At 49.7% G+C, this 21,466-nt stretch overlaps 1 protein-coding gene across 1 annotated transcript; it reads left to right on the forward strand.

The window, feature by feature from the left end:
* Positions 1-104: 104 nt before the first annotated feature.
* On the forward strand, positions 105-20,871 carry LOC122384606 (protein flightless-1-like). The gene is made up of 26 exons (XM_043372175.1): positions 105-341; positions 790-900; positions 2,563-2,801; positions 6,964-7,125; positions 7,426-7,649; positions 8,049-8,265; positions 8,682-8,799; positions 9,147-9,273; positions 9,703-9,797; positions 10,202-10,275; positions 10,591-10,714; positions 11,091-11,213; positions 11,578-11,763; positions 12,143-12,318; positions 12,733-12,877; positions 13,140-13,312; positions 13,732-13,858; positions 15,170-15,325; positions 15,723-15,843; positions 16,211-16,379; positions 16,652-16,769; positions 17,206-17,381; positions 17,851-17,986; positions 18,959-19,141; positions 19,443-19,556; positions 19,956-20,871. Exons 1-26 carry the CDS (start codon positions 174-176, stop codon positions 20,091-20,093), a joined length of 3,900 nt encoding a protein of 1,299 aa, XP_043228110.1. The 5' UTR covers positions 105-173; the 3' UTR covers positions 20,094-20,871.
* Positions 20,872-21,466: the final 595 nt, after the last annotated feature.

The raw sequence follows: 21,466 nt of genomic DNA on the forward strand, positions 1-21,466 counted from the left end.
GAAATGATTTAGCTTGCAACATTTCTTTAGTAATAAAATGACGTCATAAGCCTAATCATAAGGTCCAATCAACAGTAGGGCTAGCATACTTGGCAGAATGTTTCACCAATCAACTGCAAGAATATGTTGACGTCACAAAATGCTCATGTATGGTTTTATTGTATTCGTCATGAATGCCGCATACTTTGTTTTTCGGCAAAATAGACGCAATCCGCAATACGTCTATTCGCTGGATTCCGAGTGGATTGATTGTTCGACGCGCCCGATGTTATAGCGAAATGGCTGCGACGGGAGTTTTACCGTTTGTGAGAGGAATAGATTTCACCAAAAATGATTTCAAGGTAACTATATTTCACGCTTTTACACTCTTGTTTAGTCTTACAAGCGTTCTATCAATCAAAGTGGAGCTGAAGTAGGATAACACTGAGACGGGGTTAAATTCCAGTTACTGCCCCAGGCCTCTTTATTTTATGCTCACATTGATCTTGTGTTGTATATGATATTAATCCTTATTCCTTGCCATAGTTTTAGGCAAGGTGGGTACCCCTCAGGAACGAATGAAGCACGGCAGCTGGGCTGACAGTAAAAAGCTAAGAAGGTACCTGCCTAATCTGCGGGCGGCTCCACCGTGTCGCCCGCATGAAATTTCCTTGGACAGTTATGTGCCAGCAGAGCAGTTAATTAGTTAATCTTTGAGCTTATGATTGTTCATTGATTTCACTAGTGCCACGACCAGTGCTTGTAGCTCATGTTCCTGTGCATGACTTCACTTTGTTTGTTTGTTTGCAGACCGAGGCATTTCCTGCATCTGTGGGAAAGATGACAGGACTGAGATGGCTGAAACTGAACAGGACGGGGCTGCAGACAATTCCTGAGGAACTGGGGAACCTCCAGAAACTGGTGAGTACTGTTGCACTTGTAGTTGATGAACACTACATGAATACAAGCTGTGGCATCTATCTTGTGTTAGTTCCTTTTGTGAAGATTGGAAGAGTGTGCATTGGAAGAGTGTCATTGGAAAAGTGTGCATACAATGTGGCTCCTGGCAGTGAGAGCCAGGGTTATGTGAGAGCCCTATCTCAGCGACTTCAACCCTAACAATGTCAATGAAATGCCATGGTATGTCACCATGTGAATTGTGTTATTGTAGCAACTGGAGGAGCAGTGGTGGGGCAGGATAAGGCTACCCTGTTGCTTGCCAGGCAGTGGTTGTTGATACTGGGGAGAGGGCAAGATTAGCAGGTGTTGTTGTTGTAGTGGTGTCCCTCCAGTCGCCCATCGCGGTGTAGCCGTACGGCTCTGGAGGTCTCTCACGGCGACCGCCACGGATAACCTCCGGGCTCGGGAAGGTGGACCCAAACCTTCGGAGACGCCGTCCCATGAGGGCCGGGCACCGGAAGAAGAGGTGCCGGGACGTGTCGGCCTCCTCCCGGCACACGATGCACCGGCCCGCCGCCCAGTCGGTGCCAGGGCACTGGCGGCAATCGTCGGTAGTTGAGGTGGCAAAATGTGGACCCGAGGACCCGGTCCAAAGAACCAGTCTGGACCCATATGGGTCCAGACCGGTTCCTGGAAATTTTCTGACGGGTCCAACTGGGTCCTACCATAAACTATACATCTTGCACACTACACATTATTGCAAAATATGAAGTGAATTAAGTGAATGTTTCTTTGCACACAGTAGCTCATGAGTATTCCCAATTGGAAATACGCTGTTTTACATGATGCAACTAATGATGACTACAAGTAGTTTGTATAAATTGACTTTTGGGGAACGGGTCCAACTGGTTCCGTTTCCAACTAAGACCGGGTCCGACTGGTGCCAGAAATGTCCAGCCGGGTCTGGTTCGAGTCTGGTTCCCAAAATTTTCATCTTTTGCCACCTCTAGACTCGGTAGGGTTCCGTCCGATTCGATGTAGGCATTGGTTAGAGCCCGACCAGTGGCCCGCGCGAAGTTGGTGAACGTCGACGGCCGATGATCTGTCCCCCGTCGCGACCGGTGGCGGCAACCGGTTCCCCATCAGGGTCCGGTACCAGCCCTCCGGCCAGGCGGCGACGGTGCGGTCGCGGGCCAGTCTGACGGCCGCACGGTGGGCGGTAGTGACGCCCACCGGGACCGCCGCCTGGGGGAGCGCGGCCGCCTCCTTGGCGACTTGTCGGCACGCTCGTTACCGTCCACGTTAGCAGGTCGTTGGGCCTTGTCAGAGGTGGATAGAGTTTCAGCACCGGAGCTTTCATGCTTGACATAACTATTACCTACAGTGTCCTTAGGAGGGATATGGGAGGAAGGTGGGTAGGGATGATATCGAGGACAGTCAGGCAACTATCCCCACACCAGGCCCCCCGGTTCTTGGACTGGCTCCAAATGTTGCTGTTTGAGAGAGCGATCAGTTATCTTACTGCGATAATAATCGATATAGTAACAATCATCGCGCGATAACGTCAATAATATTGCGATTAGTCACCCACGCTCAAAAGTTCTCGAGTTCTCCGACCGTAAAAATTTTCCCTCTCGGCCGGGATCGACCCCACACCCCCTTGTTCTCTGTACCGACCCCCAGGAGCACCTGCACATGATGCACAACGCGCTGGAGAAGGTGTACGGCGAGCTGACGCAGCTGCCGTCTCTGCGCTCCATCAACCTGAGACACAACTGCATCCGCACGTCCGGCCTGCCGGCGGAGGTGTTCAGCTCTGAGGAGCTGACCACGCTCGACCTGAGCCATAACAAGCTGAAGGAGATACCGGAGGGACTGGAGCGGGCCCGCTCCCTGCTCAGCGTCAACCTCAGCCATAATATGTGAGTGGGGGGCCGGGGGGGGGGAGATGGGATGTCATAATATGTGAGTGGGAGGGGGGGAGGAGAGGTGTCAATTGTTGGGTGTATGTACAGTGGATCTAGTAAGGATCTCCAAACGAAACTAGATGGCGTTGAGCCTCAGTCGAGTCCATGTGAGATTCAAGGAGAGGTCACTACCGAGCTGAGCCCGGTGGGGAGGTGGGGAGGGGCGGGTAGCGAGGTCACGGTGCGGGTGACCTGTCAAACAGCCCCGGCGCGGTGGGGCACTGCCGCAGGCAAATGGCGCACTCCAGCGTTGTTCCATATCGCGGTGGTGGGCCGGGCGGCCGGTTAGCTTGGCAGTTGGCTGCTTGGAAGGAAAGGATAATGAGGCATGGGTTTGCTGTGGCCGGTTTATCTACTGTCAACTATGATGAACCCAAAGTAATGCAAATGTGATGTTGGTAATGCAGCTGGCAATGCAATGCTAGCGAATGCTCCGGGCGCCCAGTTGCTGTAAGGATTAATATTATTTATGCCTCCTGAAATTTTCATTGAATATAATTCAAGCAATAGAAAGATCGTATCGTTCGCCAGTTTTTTGACCGGCTGGCGTTTCTTGCGTAGAGCGCCCTTTGGCAAATAATTATCACGCAAGTGATTTTTTTTTTTTTTTTACTGGTAAGATGGGCCTTTACGGTCAAATCAAATCGCTAAGAGAAAATGAGGAAAAGTAGACGAATGCCACATTTTTGTGCATGAAGTCTCGAGTTAAAAAAAGCTAAAAGTTAATATACGTGTAAGCTAAAAACAATCAGATCAGTTAATGAAAATATTTGACCCGAAATTAACCTCTGTTTTGTCTGGCCATGATTGGGTGTAAGACACCGGTCCAACAGGGTTCAACCCGGCCCAACCTCTCACCACATGGCATATGGAGTCCAACGCTCTATCGACCGAGCTACCGGGACGGACATTTACCTTGCGGTTTCGCCTCGTGACATTGACAGACGTCAGACACTTTTGGCCGAACTCTAGCCGAAACACTGAGCAAGCTGCGCAGGGCGAAGGTGCTCGTAGCGTTGAGGTTGGGTAACCTGTGAGCTGAATGCGATGTCGTGAGTTCGAGCCCCACTCCCGGGTCTGGTTTTATCTCGACACGAACCAGACCTTTCCTCCTACTGCAACACAGATAAGCACGATGACATCTTTCCCGAATATCTTTCCCCAATATCCTCTCAAAAAGTCAAAAATTATTGCTTATAAATGTTTAGCAAAGTTTCATTATTAAGAAAATATTTTTGGACATTTTTCTGGAGCCATTTCAAATCTTTTTTTTCTTTTCTGATTCTTTTCGGCCCGATAAAACCCGCAAAAACTGATCGTGCCAAATGAAAAAATATCTAACTCAAATAACAGTTTAGAACAGCCTCATCATGCATCATGAAAAACATCATGCAACTATTGACTGAATAGTTGCATGCTATGAATGCGTCCTAGATTTCAATTACCTATCATTGTTCAACATTTTGGCTGGAACTGACGCTGCGTCTGGCTTGCCCGTTTGTTTGAGATAATGATTCCCTTCAGTCGCATTCTTGCTGGTTCCACATGAACAGGATACCACCATGGATAACTATATATGGATTGGAAACTCCCCGCGTGCGCCATTACCAGCCGCGACATTGGTGCGCGCCTGCCATCTAGCGGCGAGAATATCGACATACAGGAATGTGCTCGGCCGGCGGCTGGCTCGCCCGCAGGAATACGCTGATCGGCGGTGACCCGGTAACTATTTCGATGGAAATATGTAACATATACTCACCGCACGTCCAATACCACTTACCAACCGGGCTTTAGTAGCTTGTCTCCCCGCGGTGACAGTGCACCGGGGTTGGGCAGGCGTCCCCAGGCGCCGCTTTTCACACACTCGGACGGTCACCAGTAGGCCGTCGCAGCTCGCCGTCACAAGTTGTGACGGCGAGCTGTTGTGACTCACAACCCGTGAGTCCCATAGTTCACAATCCCATAGTTCTGCTCCCATAGTTCTGTTAGTTCAAACATCGTTCCACTCATTGCATGTCATTCTGTATTTACGTGTAATCCACAAACACATGTGACGCATGACATCATGATATTCATTTCGAAATCACAGGTGATTCAAAACACTCAAATAGACATCGATTGTGATCGCGTGGACACGGTATAGTAATCCAATCCTCACTCATCTGAATTCCAAACACTCGTATCGACATCGATTGGCCGGATCGCGCGCATGCCGCCTAATCTAGAACAAGAAGAACATTAGGTTAGGCAGATCAACGATAAAGAACGCTAATTTCTCATCTATCTGATACTCACTCCTCAAAGAGCCCAGTTGGCCGATGTTGACATGAAGATAGTCTGTTGAGTTCTTCATGATATCTTCTCTTCTCATGTTTACCACCCATTGCCTTGGCGGGGAGGGGGGGGGGGGTGCAGCATCAATATGGTAGAAGCCATTTTAACTATTTCCACATCCATATTATTATTGACACATTTTAACTATTTCCCAGTGACCTAGTTCCACCTTGACCTCCATGCATGGAATGATCCTAACGCATTGTTGAAGACCAATGAGATGGTGCCTGTGCACATGTTAAAACAACAAACAAGTCTGTCGTGCAAAGCAGAAAAAAAAAACTTAAGCGCAATCTGCTGGGCACAGAAAAAATGAACCGAAACAAAATGTGAATGCATGCACTTGCATCCCCTTTCCTGTGTGTGGAAGCCCGCACTTATGCTCTTTTCCCTTTGCACGGCAGAAGTAGGGAAGCAGTCATTCAATGACTGTAGTCCCATTAAAACAAGGTTAATCAGCAGTCAGGGTGGCAATATGACCTTAGCAAGGAAAAACTAATGGATGGGGGATGCATTGATTGACCTCCTCCAGGGCGGGTCAGCTGAGCTGGCCTGGGGTTGTCGTTGACAAAAATGCTGGCAGACAAGTGTCCAAGGTCCTGCCATATTGGCTAAGCATAATAGCTAATGATTGACAAATAATAAACCTCTTGAAGTGGTCCATGCTGGAAAAAAGGCTCATATCTCCTGACTATAGATATGTACTGGCCCAAACCTCCAACGACGCCAGTGATGCATAGGCTTTTTACTCATATGCTAGATCGAACTTCCATTAAAAAACACTTCTTATATGTACAGTCTGTCTTAAAAGTACCGCGCAAAGTGACGGTGGATCCATCAAGCCTGACCGAGGAAGGGCCTGCTATAATTTGAAAGTGACCGAACCAATTGACCTGGGGAATGCACGATGATGTCAATTGCTTCGGTGACTCAAATTATAGTAGGTCCTTCCTCGGTCAGGCTTGATGGATCCACCGTCACTTTGCGCGGTACTTTTAAGACAGACTGTACAGTAACCTTTCAGGATCACTTGGGATTCGGTGAAAAGACAGATCAGGGTTTTTCTTCTTAGAGTTTTTGCAATTAATCGCGCCGCACCAAGAACTGCCGTCCGCCGCCATTGTGGCACTGGCGATATTCCTGTACGTCGATCTGCGCATGCGCAGTACCCGATGTCGCGAAAATCGGCGGAGTTTCCAATCCATATAAGTAATCCATGATACCACCATACCGGAGTGAACGCACCCGCAACCATCATCCCCTCCCCTCAGCCTCGGCGCAGTGGCGGGCGGCCCTGGGCGGCCCACTCCCGGCGCTACGCACGCCCCATGCGCCGTGATACCGCGTCACTCCCCCTCCCTCCTTCCCCCCACAATGACCGGTAACCTCACTTCCCTCGGGATTTGGACTCGCCCTACCCCGACCGTAGCGCCACGTGGTGGCTCTGGAGATCTTAAATAGACCCACTGTACTTGGTTCATGTGTTCGTAAGTTAGGTGTTAAATATGTTGTAGCGATAGATATACATGATTTCTCTACCTTTTTTGCTTCACATGATGCTATGGAAATGTGAGGCATGCTCTATTTCAAATTTCAGTATTTCGACCGAAGGATCAGTGCTCTATTTTCGATGTGCCTACCTTAGTTCCTCCTTATAGGCATTTGTAGATCGCGGCACTGTTTCGATAGATCAAATTTCGATCGATTCGTGAACCGCGTTGCTGCTGCTACTCTCTGTATGCGAGTACACATATCAGTCTCTACTCTCGTCTCTTCTCCACAGGATCGAGATCATCCCGAACCAGCTGTTTGTCTACGTGAACGACATTCTGTTCCTGGACCTGAGCCACAACAAGCTGGAGTCGCTGCCACCCCAGACCCGGCGGCTGGTGAACCTGCAGACGCTGATCCTCAACGACAATCCGCTCGGACTGTTCCAGATGCGGTGAGTGACTGGGAAAGGGGGGGTTGGAGGGCCTGTCTAAATATGTTGTGTGCAAGGATGTGGAAACGGAAGAGACCGGAGAAAGACGATTTTCGGTGTATTTGTTGTCTTGGTTGCCCCATATGCGTTTTTCTTGGATTTCGAATAAATGCTGCTATTGTTGCTTTAATATTTGAGCATGATTCTCGGACAGCTTTATATTTGCTTTCGACTTTATTATTATTGCAATAAGACGTCGATATGCGGAGTTACCTCCTCCGCCCCCGCTGAGATTCGAACCCGTGCTCTGGGCTCCGACAGTCAGCTGCCGGCGCTGACGTCCCTGCAGTGTCTGCACATGGCCAACACACAGCGGTCGCCTAGCAACCTGCCGCCGCTGCTGGACACGCTAGTGAACCTCACCGAGGTGGATTTGTCGCGCAACAAGCTGGCCAAGATCCCCGACTGTCTATTCACGGTGCCCAATCTGAAGCGGCTCAACATCAGTGACAACAACATCGCCGGCGAACTCAACGTGGCCGTCGGTGGGTGGTGGCAGGGGAAGTGGGGGTGGGGAGGTGGGAGGGAGAGGAGGGCGGGGAGGTGGGGTGGGGGAGGTGGGGTGGGCGGTTGGAGGTGGGTTGAAATATGACAAAGGGAGAATGATGAGATATATGGGACGTCTTCTGTGGTTTTGAATATTGGTTAGAGAGACATGAGAAAAATAACTAATCTTCCTCGCATAATCGTCGAAAGGAGAGAAGTATGAGGAAAAGTGGAATTATAATGTCCAGGGGTTTTCGGCTCAAGGCAGCTTTTAACAAAGTGTTATCGGTTAAAACTGCATCCGAATAATTGTCGGTTAAATAAACACATTTGTTCCTTTAATACTCCTCTTCCTCACAGACCTGTAGACTCGTCTGTAACACCCCCTCATTTCACAGACCTGTGGACTCGTCTGGAGGTGCTGAACGTCTGCCGTAACCAGCTGACCGCCCTCCCTCCATCGCTCTGTAAACTGACCAACATCCGGCGGCTCTACGTAAACGACAACCGACTGGACTTTAACGGCGTTCCGGCCGGCATGGGAAAACTGGCGGCTCTGGAGGTGTTCTCGGCGGCTCACAACCGGCTGGAGATGATCCCTGAGGGACTCTGCCGGTAGGTGGGCGCCGGGCGGAGCGATGGTGCCGTGGAATTCATGGGGCTCGATTATTCAGTCTAGCTGGGGATGGGACTGATTGTATCTGGTTGTAGGTCTGGCTGGGGATGGACTGGCCTGTAGCCATATGACTATAGTTGTCAGTAAAGCTTGGGGCGGGTTTTTGTGTAGCATCCATAGATTGGATCGGTGTTGTCGGTTTAGCTTGGTAAGAACGGATTTTGATGCAGTGGTTTATAGCTCAACACGCTGGCGTTCAGACGATTAATTGTAGCACTTTGTACAATCATTACGATGCTCATCGTTTCATATTTAGCTTGTCGACACGCCCATGAGTGACATTGCTGAAGACTCCCGACTATTTATCACTGCCATCCGGAGCTGACGGTGTCGCCTAAACTGTCCTCCATGACAGGTGCGGGGCGCTGAAGAAGCTGATTCTGGCCTCTAACCGTCTGGTAACACTACCGGACACGATCCATCTCATCTCCGACTCTCTGGAGGTGCTGGATCTGAGGGACAACCCTGACCTGGTTAGTACCGCTCAGACGCAACTCCGACCTGGTAAATATAACTGGGACACTGCACTGGCCTGGTATATAGCACTGAGAGACAAACCCTGATCTGGTCAATAGCACTGAACGCTGTCGAGTGCGTCCATATTTCATCCATTTTGGACCGCAGTTCTTTCATCAATATTCTTACAACCGTCGTATTCTGATAGATTTCTCTTATCATCACCAGATACAATTTGCGCACTTTCTCCTGAGTTTCATCCATATCTGAAATCTGAATGTTGTCACCAGATGTTTCTCGCTGATGTGTCATTTCCTCACACATTTCCCCAGATAATCTCACTCTGTTGTCCCGTTATCTGCAGATTTTCCCTCCGCGTCCGGCGTCGATGAAGCAGGGTGCTGGCGTGGAGTTTTACAACGTGGACTTTTCGCTGCACAACCAGCTGCGTCAGGCGGGCGCCGCCAAGGATCTGCCTCCGTCCATGGCAGGTCAGTCGGGCTGCCAGTGGGAGGGGTAGGGAGAGATTAGCCTGGAGTTTGTGTGGCCGGCAGCTGGTATTTGACCTCATGACACACTAGCTGCCGAGGTCAGGGTGTGTTTTGGCAGCTGGTCAATGGAAATGAAGCTCATCTTGTTTCAATTACCGTGATTGCGACAGTTATTGTGACGTTTCGAGACATAGCGTAAAATTGTCGCAATTCGCTGCATCGCAAATTGCTATGTAGTAATGTGATGCATTAAATTGCAATGTAATTATTTCACATTTAACATGAGTACGTCGGCCTTTCGTCCACTTTTCGTCAAATAACGTCAGTCAGTTGGTGCAGCTGCTGTGCTCTGAAATAACACAAGAGTAAGTCGCTCAAACATCCCCTACTCAGCCTGTCTAACCCTCCCCATCCCCCCCCCCCCACCAGGCCCCAGCAAGGACCCGATCGCCAGAAAACTGCGGCTGAGGCGCCGCAAGGACACCAATGACTCAGATAACCAGGACTCGGCCAAAATACTGAAGGTGAGTGCCATCCGGGAGTGAGTGAGTGAGTGAGTGAGTGAGTGAGTGAGTGAGTGAGTGAGTGAGTGAGTGAGTGATGGTTGTTTCATTACTGTAACGGATGTACAATAGCGATTTCAAGGCTCGCTCCGGAGAGCCAAGATATATTCGTGTCAGTTATAGATTGCAAGTGATGATCAAATTCATTTGCTCACTCGTTTTTTACGTTCGTGTATTTTCTATGTTTGCTTTGTTCTGCTCTTTTCATTCAACATCCAGCTTTGTAGTGTTTTGCTTGATCGAAACTGCGCAACCGTCTTCTCCTTTATCCATCCATCTTCCCACTTTTCTCTTCCCTCAGTTTTTCTCTGTCTCTTTTTTCTCTCTCTTCTTTCTCTAACCACATTGCTATTTCCTCCACACAGGGTATGAAGGACGTGGCGAAGGAGAAGGAGAAGACAAACAGCCAGGAGGGCGGGGCGCTCTACGAGTCGCTCAAGTTAGTAGCCTGCAGATGGGAATGGGCGTGTTATGAGATGAGACCGGAAGGCTGGCATGATACGTTTTCTGACGTTTTTTGGCACATGTGTTTTTTATTAGTTTGTGATTGTTATCGTAATCTGTGGCAACTGATCATCCCCTCTACCTTTCTGTGATATGAAAATATTAAACAAGACATGTGGCGTGACATTCCATTTTAGTTTTTAGTTTTCTATTTTGCTATTAAGCACATTGTTATTAGGCTTGATATTTCATTACCGTGCCTCGTTGGATCTCCGTGATCAACCGTTAACTCCTCTCTTCCCCTCGTCAGACCGAAGAAGTGGGACGAGTCACTGGAGAAGCCGTCGCTCGACTACTCCGAGTTCTTTGAGCCGGACGTCGGCCAGATTCCCGGTCTGACCGTCTGGGAGATCGAAAACTTCCTGCCCAACCAGGTCAGACTCGGCGGGGGGGACGGAGTGGCGTGCTGATCTCTCCCCTATAGCGAATTACGTAGATTGTTAATTTTTGGTGGATATTAATTAATTATGGGAGGTTGAATGGGGTGGATTTTTTTTAGTAGTTTCGATAGGAGGGGTGAGAATTTAATAAATGTCATTCCATTTTTTTTTTTTTTTTAGTAGAACATGTCTAAATGTTCAAGAGATTTAAATCGGTTTCGAAATAGGCTTGTTGATTTGTGTTACCAGAAGCTCAAATTTGTGTTACTACATACCAAAATATTTTCATTTAGCAATGCTTGAACCAGGATTTGTGATTCATTGCGACTATATGATATAGATATCTGACAAATGACTCTTTATTTCACAGATCGATGAGAGCATCCACGGCAAATTCTACGAGGGCGACTGCTACATCGTGCTGAAGACGTTCCTGGACGACTCGAACGCCATCAGCTGGCAGATCTACTTCTGGATCGGAGAAAAGGCCACGGTGGGTGACCGGGGGGAGGGGCGGGGGGTCCCTGGGTTTTACGGTGGTAACTGGGTAGTTGCTGACGGTGGTAAAAAAAATAACACGATTTTATTCTGGAGAGTATCATGGTTATCATTTGCTCGAAATGTCATATCGCTTATGCGTTCTATCGTGATGATTGAATATAAATAGTTCTGTTGGCAAAGCTCACAAGATAAGTCTTTCCACTTTATAAGCTCAACTTTTCTTTAACAGGGATGGATCCGATAACAAGGACAAGGTTGTCTTTCGCTGCACAGTGTCATCCACCCATTTCTCGCGACCTAACATAGTCATATCCGATCGATATTTGACCTAACCTCCCCCCCCCCCCCTTCCACAGCTGGACAAGCGCGCCTGCTCGGCGATCCACGCCGTCAACCTACGTAACAACCTGGGCGCCGACTGCCGTAGTATCCGCGAGGAGCAGGGCGACGAGTCGGACGCGTTTCTCGATATGTTCGGCGGAGAGATATCGTATATTGAGGGCGGACGGACTGCTAGCGGCTTCTACACCGTGGAGGATGTGGTGAGGAAAGAGGGAAGATAGAAGGAGGGGAGAGTGGGAGGAGGGGAAGTATGAAAGGTACAGTGAGTTAGGGGGAGGGTGTTAGAGGATGGCACATAGAGAAAGGTTGGAAGCTGGGCGGGATTGGAAGGAAGTAAGATTTATGAGAGAGGACAGAAGAAAGAAGCTATGGGAAGGGCAGTGCAAGGAAAGTACAACGAAAAAGGGAACGGATATATAAAGAGATGTAAGTAATGTTATGACAAGGAACACTGTTGGGGAGAATAAAACAGTATAAAAAAGAAACATCACATCACATCACATCACATCAGGTTAACTTAAAGCATTGGAAACTTCTTCGAAACTTCAGAACCCCATTCCCCTCTCTCCCGACCTTCAGGAGTTCCCGACGCGTCTGTACCGGATCCACCCCAACGGCACGGGACTTCACCTGGAGCCGGTCGAGGTCTCCCCGGACTCGCTCGACCCGCGCTATGTGTTCCTGCTGGACGGCGGCAAGAGGATGTTCGTCTGGTACGGAAACAAGTGCAAGAACACGCTGAAAAGCAAGACCAGGTGAGCGCGGGGGAAAGGGGATAAAGTAGGGAGGGATTCAAACTTTGTCACGTGTGGCTCTGTGGGCTGGCTGGGAATGTGAAGATGGGTGGAAAGGATAGATCCAATTACGGCCCTCGGTTTATTTTAGATTTGAGAAAATCCCTCGATATAATTGGTACATCATACTGGTAAATTATATTGTAGCATATATAGCATACTTTCAGGTTACGATATTTTATGGCATCATCCAGGCTTGTGAACTTCCTGAGCTACTAGCTCATTTTACTCGAGTATTTGCTACTCTCACTAATAGTCAAGCAATGACAACGAATAAGTGCTCTATGCGCTCCAAAGCCCACGCAGCTCTAGTATTTCCCTCCATGCCTTGACGTTCCTGCTGTTTAACCACCTCTCCCTCACCGTCTTCCGCAGACTGATGGCGGAGAAGATCAGCAAGAACGAGCGTAAGAACGAGTCGGACATCGGCACGTTCCACCAGGGCGAGGAGACGGCCGAGTTCTGGTCGCTGGTCGGAGTCGCCGAGTACGAGGAGCCGCCCAGTGAGGACGACATCGAGGTGCGTAGGAGATTGGGAGAGGGAGATAAGAACAGGTAGATGAGTCTTAGGAAAAGGGTTAAGTGATGGAGATGTATTGATGAGTTTTTGAGCTGGATGTGAAGAGCCGGTACATATGATGATATCGTTGACAAATGATGGTATAAGAGCGATAGAACTGGGCTACTGGAAAAATGTTGGTGGAAAAGAATAGGCTGAAGATGAAAATAAAACTGTCTTTCGCAGTTAAGTCTCATCCCCCCCCCCCTCCTCGTGTTTCCAGGAGCACGTGCCCGAGGACTTTGTCCCGAAGCGCTCGCACCTGTACCAGGTCGGCCTGGGAATGGGCTACCTGGAGCTGCCCCAGGTCGAACTACCCCAGGGCAAAATGACGCGCGAACTGCTCGTCAGCAAACACGTCTACGTGCTCGACTGCTTTGGGGACGTGTTTGTCTGGTAAGTAAATGTGTTTGTTTAGTGAGTAAAGTATTGTGTTTGTGTGGTAAGAAGATACATTTTTTTGGAAGAGTCCATCATAAATTGTGTTTGTGGGAGGAAGGCATTTGGTTTATGTTAGTTTTTTAAGATACTATGTTTTCAATGTTCATCTGGGAAGGTTTTTGGCGAAATGTTCATCTGGGAAGGTTTTTGGCGAATGTTGTTTTTGTTTATATGGTTTGTCGTCAGTTGTCGCATTGTCATTCACAGCGCATAACGACGCTTGACGTGTCATTCGCGTTTCTTTCTTTTGTTTTGTGCTTCACTGCTCGTCAGCCGGTATTCATCATCTATTCGACATTTAGGCCTTGCCACTGGCCTATCAGAAACAAAAACTATTCTGACGGCGCCCTGACTGTCTCTATCGTTCGATGCAGGATCGGCAAGAAGTCGACCCGTCTGGTGCGCGCGGCGTCTCTGAAGCTGTCTCAGGAGCTGGTCTGTATGAAGGACCGCGGTCTGAACGCCATGGTTACCGTGGTGAAGGAGGGTACCGAGTCGCAGGTCAGTCGCAATATGAGTCCGGGGAGGGTGTGGAGGGGGAGGCGCGGGGTAGGATGCCTAGTCACGGCTTTCGTCATGTGTGTGTGTAATTACGAGCGAGCGAGCGCAGCGAGCGAAGCAAGTCTTTTCAATATAACGGAAAAATCTCAGTATGAGCGGCCCGGCCCGGCCCGGCCCGGCCCGGCCCGGCCTGTAACGCTTTTGAGAGGCTTATATCTCAGCAACCGCTAGACCGATTGGCCTGCGGTCTTTTTTGCTGGGTAGCCCCATCCCTTCTACCCCGTAATTGACTACTTTTTATACATCTCAGTGACCGCCGTGGCACGTGCCACGTGAAAAGTCAAGGGTGTTCAAGCAGTTTTGCAAAAGTAATGATTTTGAGAGGCCCATATCTCCGCAGCGGCTTGAGCGATTGTCTTGCGGTCATTTTTATAGGGTAGCTGCATCCCTTCTACCAAAGGTCGGATACTTTTCATCTATGTGAGTGACCCCCACTGCACGTGCAAAATACAACAATAAGAGGTGCCAAATTTGTTCCCATTTCAGTAACTCGGTAATTACTGGGGCGATTTCGCTGAAACTTCATACAGGTAGGCACCCACCAGGCAATGCATTCCCATGTGTTGCGGTTAGGGTGCTACTGCACGTGCGCACGTGCAGGGGGCGTTTCCAGATCTCGAGAACGGCTGGGCCGATTGCGCTCAAATTTGGTACACGGTTGGGGACCGGTTAGTAGGGTGCCGTGCAAAAGTCGTTTTGGACCCCGTTTGCACGTGCGCACGTGCAGAATGCCGCTTCCAGATCTCAGGAACGGCTGGGCCGATTGCGTTCAAATTTGGTACACCGCTAGCGACCAGTTAGAAGGGTGCTTTGCACAAGCCCGTTGGAAGTACCCTCTCGCCCTTCTGCACGTGCAGGGCTCACTATCTCGCTCGCTCGTTCTTCGCCCAAAAGGCGTTTTACTGGTATTGTAATGTTGGTCTGCTAGGAATGTGGCGCCGACTCGTGTGATGGTCGTAATGCATGTCATATGGATGGCTATGCTACGCTCACGCTTTGTCGTGCTATTCATTCGTGTTGAGCGGTGCTATTTCCGCTCCCCCACGAACACTCCAGGCCGCCAAGCTAGAACAAAAACCAGCCCATCTACTAGCCTAGCTAGTCAAAACAAAAGCTGGTTCCCGACTTGTTTTAACTTCAACTAGCCCAAATTCATCACCTCCTTAATTCCATTCTATCTCCGGCATCGGTGTCTAAACTCCAGGTCCCTCCACTACTTTCTAACACACTCTCCCCCGCTGCCCGTTTCAGGTGTTCAAATCCAAGTTCTCCGGCTGGGACGATGTGATTGCCGTGGATTTCACGCGCACAGCCGAGTCTGTCCGACGTACCGGGGCCGACATCAACGCCTGGGCCAAAAAACAGCAGACCAAAACGGATCTGTCGGCTCTGTTCACACCGCGACAGGTTAGAGAGGAGGGAGGGGAGAGAGAGAGAGAGAGAGAGAGAGAGAGAGAGAGGGGGGGTGGGAGCGGACATAAAGAGAGGTGAGAGGATGAAGGATCGTGCTGAATATGCGGTAAGAGGAGTGAGGTAGGGACAGGGCTAGATCAGGATGTAATATGACGAGATGGACCAGGCTGAGTGTAAAACACGGACATATTAGGCATGTTTTGCGATGGTTTCATTAACAATAATTCAATACAAATGAGATGTCGAGCTTAACATAATCCTGGCATGCATAATTTGCATATTAAGTGACTCGCGTTATTTAGTCGACGTGCGATGTAGAAATTAAGTTAGCCAGTGCTCCTCGCCTCCTCCAAATGTGTCATTCCCCATCCAACCCTCTCCGTGTCCCCAGGTTCCGGTGCCTCTGGCCGAGGCGCAGCAGCTGATGGACGAGTGGAACGAAGACCTCGAACAGATGGAAACGTTCGTGCTCGAGGGGAAAAAGTTCGTCAGACTGCCCGAGGATGAGTTCGGTGAGGGCGGAAGGATAAAAGGGAGGGATTGTAAGGTGTTTGGAAGCGTTTATGGACGTTCAATTTGTTAGTTTGCCAGTGGTGTTGTGGTGTCCTAGTTTTATCTGATGGTTGCTGAAATGAAGGAAGGACGTTAAGGGTATGGAAAGGCGATGTGTGCGTTCCATTCAATGAGGACAAGCCTTTTGGTGAAATTGGTTTATTGTATGCATTTCACGTCTGAATTTTTTTACATATTTGTCAGCCGTGCTCTAAATATTGTCATGTTTTCTATTGGTTTTGTACAGATTGCAGGCCGACCGTATAAGTACCATTTCACACCACGTGCGCCATTTCCCTGTCCTAACGCTCGTGCCGTACTCGGCAGGCCACTTTTACTCGGCCGACTGTTACGTCTTCCTGTGCCGCTACTGGGTGCCGGCGCAGGCGGAGGATGGCGAGCCGGACGAAGACGCCGAGGATGACTTCCAGTGCGTGGTCTACTTCTGGCAGGGACGGCACGCCTCCAACATGGGCTGGCTCACCTTCACATTCAGGTCGGTGGGGAGATGTTGGAAGTAAGGATTGTATAGAGGGTGACGTTATAGACTTGAGAGCGATGATACAAGCTACGCTTTGGTTGTTTGTGATGAATGTTTGTGCAGTGGTCACTGACTCACTTTGCTATAAGATACGATATGAATTAGACGTCACTTGTGGAAGCTGAATTGGTTTATTTCGCCATCGCCCATCTACCCTCGTTTTCTATCATTTCCTTCCCACAACTTAATTTCACCCGCTTTACCCCCTCCCTCTCCGCCGCGCGCAGTCTTCAGAAGAAGTTCGAGTCGCTGTTCGGTGAGAAGCTGGAGGTTCTGCGCATGTACCAACAGCAGGAGCCCATGAAGTTCATGTCGCACTTCAAGCGACGCTTCGTCATCCACCAGGTAAGACGGTGTAGGACGAGAGAAGTTGTGGCTCCACATTGTAGTATGGGAAGGTCTGTAGATCGGGATTGTACGGTAGCCGTGTATGAGGGTGGTACTTGAACAGCATGAGGGTTGTATAGCGAAAGTGATGTTAGGTGCTAAAACTGGTAGCTGTGAACAAATTGGCTTGGGTGGCGGCACTTTTTTATATTCAACTATTACGTTTTAAAGGATCCATGGCTAGTTCACCCCACCAGGTAAAATATAGCGTCTCACTCGATCATAAATCGTGTATCGTTATAAATTGTCATGGTCTTCATAAACTGTGTGTGGTCGGCTCTGTTCATGAGCGAGGCCAAGCATGAAGTTATCGTGTGGCTGATGATAGTTTAGTTCAACGTATTATACACAATGGCAGTGACTCTCCTCCCTCACTCTCCCTCTCCCGTCTCAGGGTCGCCGTAAGGCGGCACCTCCGTTGCCGCGCCAGCCGGACCACGCGGACGCCCCGGCCGCCGCGGCGCCCGCCTCTGCCGTCGAGTTCTTCCACCTGCGCTGTAACGGCAACCCAATCTGCTGCCGCTGCGTCCAGGTGGCGCCCGACGCCAGCGTGCTCAACTCGGAGTTCTGGTGAGTTCACAGCGTGCTAACTCGGAGTTTTGAGAGCTTGGTGCATGGGCTGAGAGTTCAGTTGAGTTGGGGGAGTTAACTTAGTGAGTTCGTAGCATATTCAAATCACGAGTTCTGATGAGCAATCGACGGCAAGTTGTGAGTTGGACTCTCATTAGCCGATGGGCTGTGAGAAGTTTTTGCGAGTTACAAGTTATGTTTGTTGATTACCCTGGCCAATGGGGTCAATGTGTGAACAGTTATGCTGTGATTCAGCGTATTATACGATATGCAGCGTGTGTAGCTTTGTAGTTAGGTGCTGGTTCCCGGGCCTCCCATGCCCTTCACTTGATGTGAAAGTTAATCCAACCCATCCTATCCCCAATCCATGTTTTGTTAACCACGTCCTGTCTGAATAGCCATCAGCATCGACTCACTCTCCCCTGTGTAACACCCATGACATCTCCCCCCCCCCCCCCATCATTTCCAGTTACATCCTGAAGGTGCCGTTCAGCCAGCCGGGTCAGGAGCACGAGTCCGGCATCGTGTACGTCTGGCTAGGCTCCAAGGCGGACCCGGACGAGGCCAGGCTGGCAGAGGAGATCGCCACTGAACTGTATGACGCGGTAAGGGTTAAGACGAGGAGATCGCTACAGAACTGTATGACGAGGCCAGGCTGGCAGAGGAGATCGCCACTGAACTGTATGACGCGGTAAGGGCAAAGACGAGGAGAGGGGGGATAGCCACAGAACTGTATGACGCGGTAAGGGCAAAGACGAGGGGATAGCCACTGAACTGTATGACGCGGTAAGGGCAAAGACGAGGGAGATAGCCACAGATAACTGTATGACGCGGTAAGGGCAGACACGAGGAGATAGCCACCGAACTGTATGACGCGGTAAGGGCAAAGACGAGGAAATCGCAACTGAAATGTATGATGCGGTAAGGGCAAAGACGAGGAGAGGGGGATAGCCACCGAACTGTACGACGCGGTAAGGGTAAAGACGAGGGGAGATAGCCACAGATAACTGTATGATGCGGTAAGGGCAAAGACGAGGGGATAGCCACTGAACTGTATGATGCGGTAAGGGCAAAGACGAGGTCGAGATCGCCACAGATAACTGTATGACGCGGTAAGGGCAAAGACGCGGAGATGGCCACAGTGTATGACGCGGTAAGACGTTATGAACAAGGTCAGTTGGTGAGGATTTAAATGACAAGCGGTGAGGTTAATGGTTATGTCTGTTTTTAAATCGATAGTGATTCGTGCTCTACCTCGGGCACAGTATTTTTGGGCCTGGATGTTGTCTAAAAAATAATTACTGTTGCCAGCTGTGCATCGGTTGTTCTGACTCACCGTTCTTATGCTGAAGAACGTCATGTTTTAAGTGATTGGCAATGACGGTAGTAAAGGGCGCTTCGAATGAACCAATTGTTTCATTTTTACTCATTTTTAGTTTCCTTTCCTCATCAATCGCTTCTCATCGTATCTAAGCTCACTACCCAGATAGCCCCGATGGATGAGTTACCTCACACACTGTCCCGTTACCCGCCGCTCACATTCAATATTTACCCCGTGCCCCCCCCCCCCTCCCCAGGAGCGTTTCAGCCTCCAGGTACTAAACGAGGGCGAGGAGCCCGAGAACTTCTTCTGGATCGGTATCGGCGGCAAGAAGCCGTACGACACGAGCGCCGAGTACATGCGCTACAGCCGACTGTTCCGGTGTACAAACGAGAAGGGCTACTTCAGCATCAGCGAAAAGTGCAGCGACTTCTGCCAGGTACCGGAGTGGATGCGGGAGGGGAGGGGAGGGGATGCTACTTTGGGTGGTGTGTGCGTGTGTGTGTGGGGGGGGGGGGGCGTTTGTGTTTGTGTGTAAGCTGTTTTTTATATAATGAAATAGCCGTTCTCTAAAACACGCCAGCCGCCGTTCCGGCTTTCATCTCCAGCTTGTACAGCTGGTAGCTTGTGCAGTTACCAGCTGCATAAGCTGAAGCGGCCAACCTGAGGTGCAGCTTAACTAAGGTTTCGGCTTTTATGGTGTTGATTGTTCTCCTAACTCCAAACTCTTATCTCCTCAGGATGAGCTGGACGACGACGACATCATGATTCTGGACAATGGCGAGCAGGTGTTCCTATGGATGGGACCGCGCTGCAGCGAGGTCGAGGTCAAACTGGCCTACAAGAGCGCTCAGGTTAGCGGGAACGCCAGGGGCGGGAGTCTCCCGCCGGGAGAGTGTAGTAGAGGGAAGGTACAGGGACCAGGGTAGATAGGATGAGACGTCGCTTATTTCGTAGTTATTCGCGTCGTGATTTCGCAGTAACAAGCCGTTGTTTCTGATATATTATGGATTAGATTGTCACAATTTTTAGATTTATTTAGGAATTAGCTTTTGAAGATTTTTTTAGAATAGAGCAGTCCTGCCTAAATATCATGAAACTGCTATTAAAACGATTCCCTGAAATCTTTCGTGCAATGGTATTCCCATTTTACCGAAATCGAACATGCCCCGTCGTTTTTTTTCTTTCGGTAAACACCGCTAGTTCCTTTTTATCCAAGAAACCTAGTGACCTCTCCCGTCTTCGCTCGTCAGGTGTACATTCAGCATCTGCGCGTCAAGCAGCCGGAGCGTCCCCGGAAACTGTTCCTCACACTCAAAGGCAAGGAGTCGCGGCGCTTCTACAAGTGCTTCCACGGCTGGAGCCCACGCCCCCAGAGCAGTCTCTGCTAGGGCGCTGACCTGACCCGACGCTGCTGATTTGACCTCAACGAGGTAGATGGAGGACATTGACCTCCTGATTTTGAGACTTGGGATTTTCTTTAGACTTGGCGTAACTGACGAGACACGACTTGTGTGACGACCTTGACATGACCTTACGGAAGCACATGACGCAAATATTGGTCTACATGACCAACCACTTCTTGACCTCAGACAGGATAATTGAAATGAGAATGGGAGAGTTTGACGAACCCCAGTTTAGGCCAGCGATGCTGTAGTGATGTGACATGATTAACAGTGCCTTGTCCGCCTATCGGAAACGAACACTTCCAATCCTTACCGGCTTCTTCGGGAAAGAAAAAAAAAATGAATTCACATGTTGGGAATGATAATGCCTACGCTTTTACATCGATTATTGCTTCAAAATATGATTGAACTATGCACGAGTGCATGAAGTGCCAAATCGGAATATGCACAGGTGTACACTGCGCTGGCGTGAATGGATTATCGAGGCGCATGGTTTTGTTCGTCCAAGTCTGGCCGCTCTTTGGGCGGTTCGCTGTCTTGACATTGGCTCCACGAGACAGAAAGATGTGAATGTGCCGTCGTGTGGTAGCTTTAACTAACCAGTCGTTGATTTGGCCAGGTTTGTCGTGTGCCCTCTTCCCCACTGAAGTGAACGCTTTGGTGCAAACTGATCCTGTGCAGTGTGCACACTGCATCGAATCAGATGACGCGAACTTGTTAATTTTACATTAAGTATTTATTGTAAATAAAGCTGTGATATATTTGGACGTGTTTTGGAAGTGCGATTCGTCCATGTGCGGGGTGATGGCCAAGGATAATCAGGAACGGGCATTGGCTATACATAATTGCGGCCGGCCAGTGGGTTTATTTCTTCCATAGCGGACGGTTCGGGAGGACGGCTGATGTACGAAAGTATTGGGGAACGAATTAACTTTTTATATTATTATTTGGTAATCAGGCGAATTAACTTTTTTATATTATTATTTGGTAATCAGGCGAGAAAAAGCAACGAGACACTAGGTCGATATTCGCATTATCACGGCGGGCCGGACCTATATACCCTGGGCCGAGCTGTTGAGACAGTCAGACCGCGCCGCAGTTACCACGATAAGGGCGCCAGGCCGTGTGCAGGATGACCGCAGCCCACCCCAGACGGAATACTGATACTGGGTACGGAGTTCACTGGCCCAAAGTGCAGTCAGCCGCAAGCGCTGGTTGCGATAGCATTGTGCACCGCCTGCCCCCCCCCCCCCCGCATCCCACCCCGGCCCCCGATAGTGACCATCAGCCGGACGTGTCTGAACACGCAGCATCAGCCCTATATCCTACCGTAACCGTATTCGTTCATGAGGGCATGA

The sequence above is a fragment of the Amphibalanus amphitrite genome, unplaced genomic scaffold, assembly GCF_019059575.1.
Source record: "Amphibalanus amphitrite isolate SeventyFive unplaced genomic scaffold, NRLGWU_Aamphi_draft 000194F_arrow, whole genome shotgun sequence".
Lineage (NCBI taxonomy): Eukaryota > Metazoa > Arthropoda > Thecostraca > Balanomorpha > Balanidae > Amphibalanus > Amphibalanus amphitrite.

Bases quoted from the DNA above. Each gene is read 5' to 3' on its own strand.
- LOC122384606 (XM_043372175.1), top strand. From the start codon at position 174: ATGCCGCATACTTTGTTTTTCGGCAAAATAGACGCAATCCGCAATACG. The intron at 12,878-13,139 runs GTGCGTAGGAGA...TCGTGTTTCCAG, and splicing joins CCAGTGAGGACGACATCGAG to GAGCACGTGCCCGAGGACTT. The intron at 13,859-15,169 runs GTCAGTCGCAAT...TGCCCGTTTCAG, and splicing joins AGGAGGGTACCGAGTCGCAG to GTGTTCAAATCCAAGTTCTC.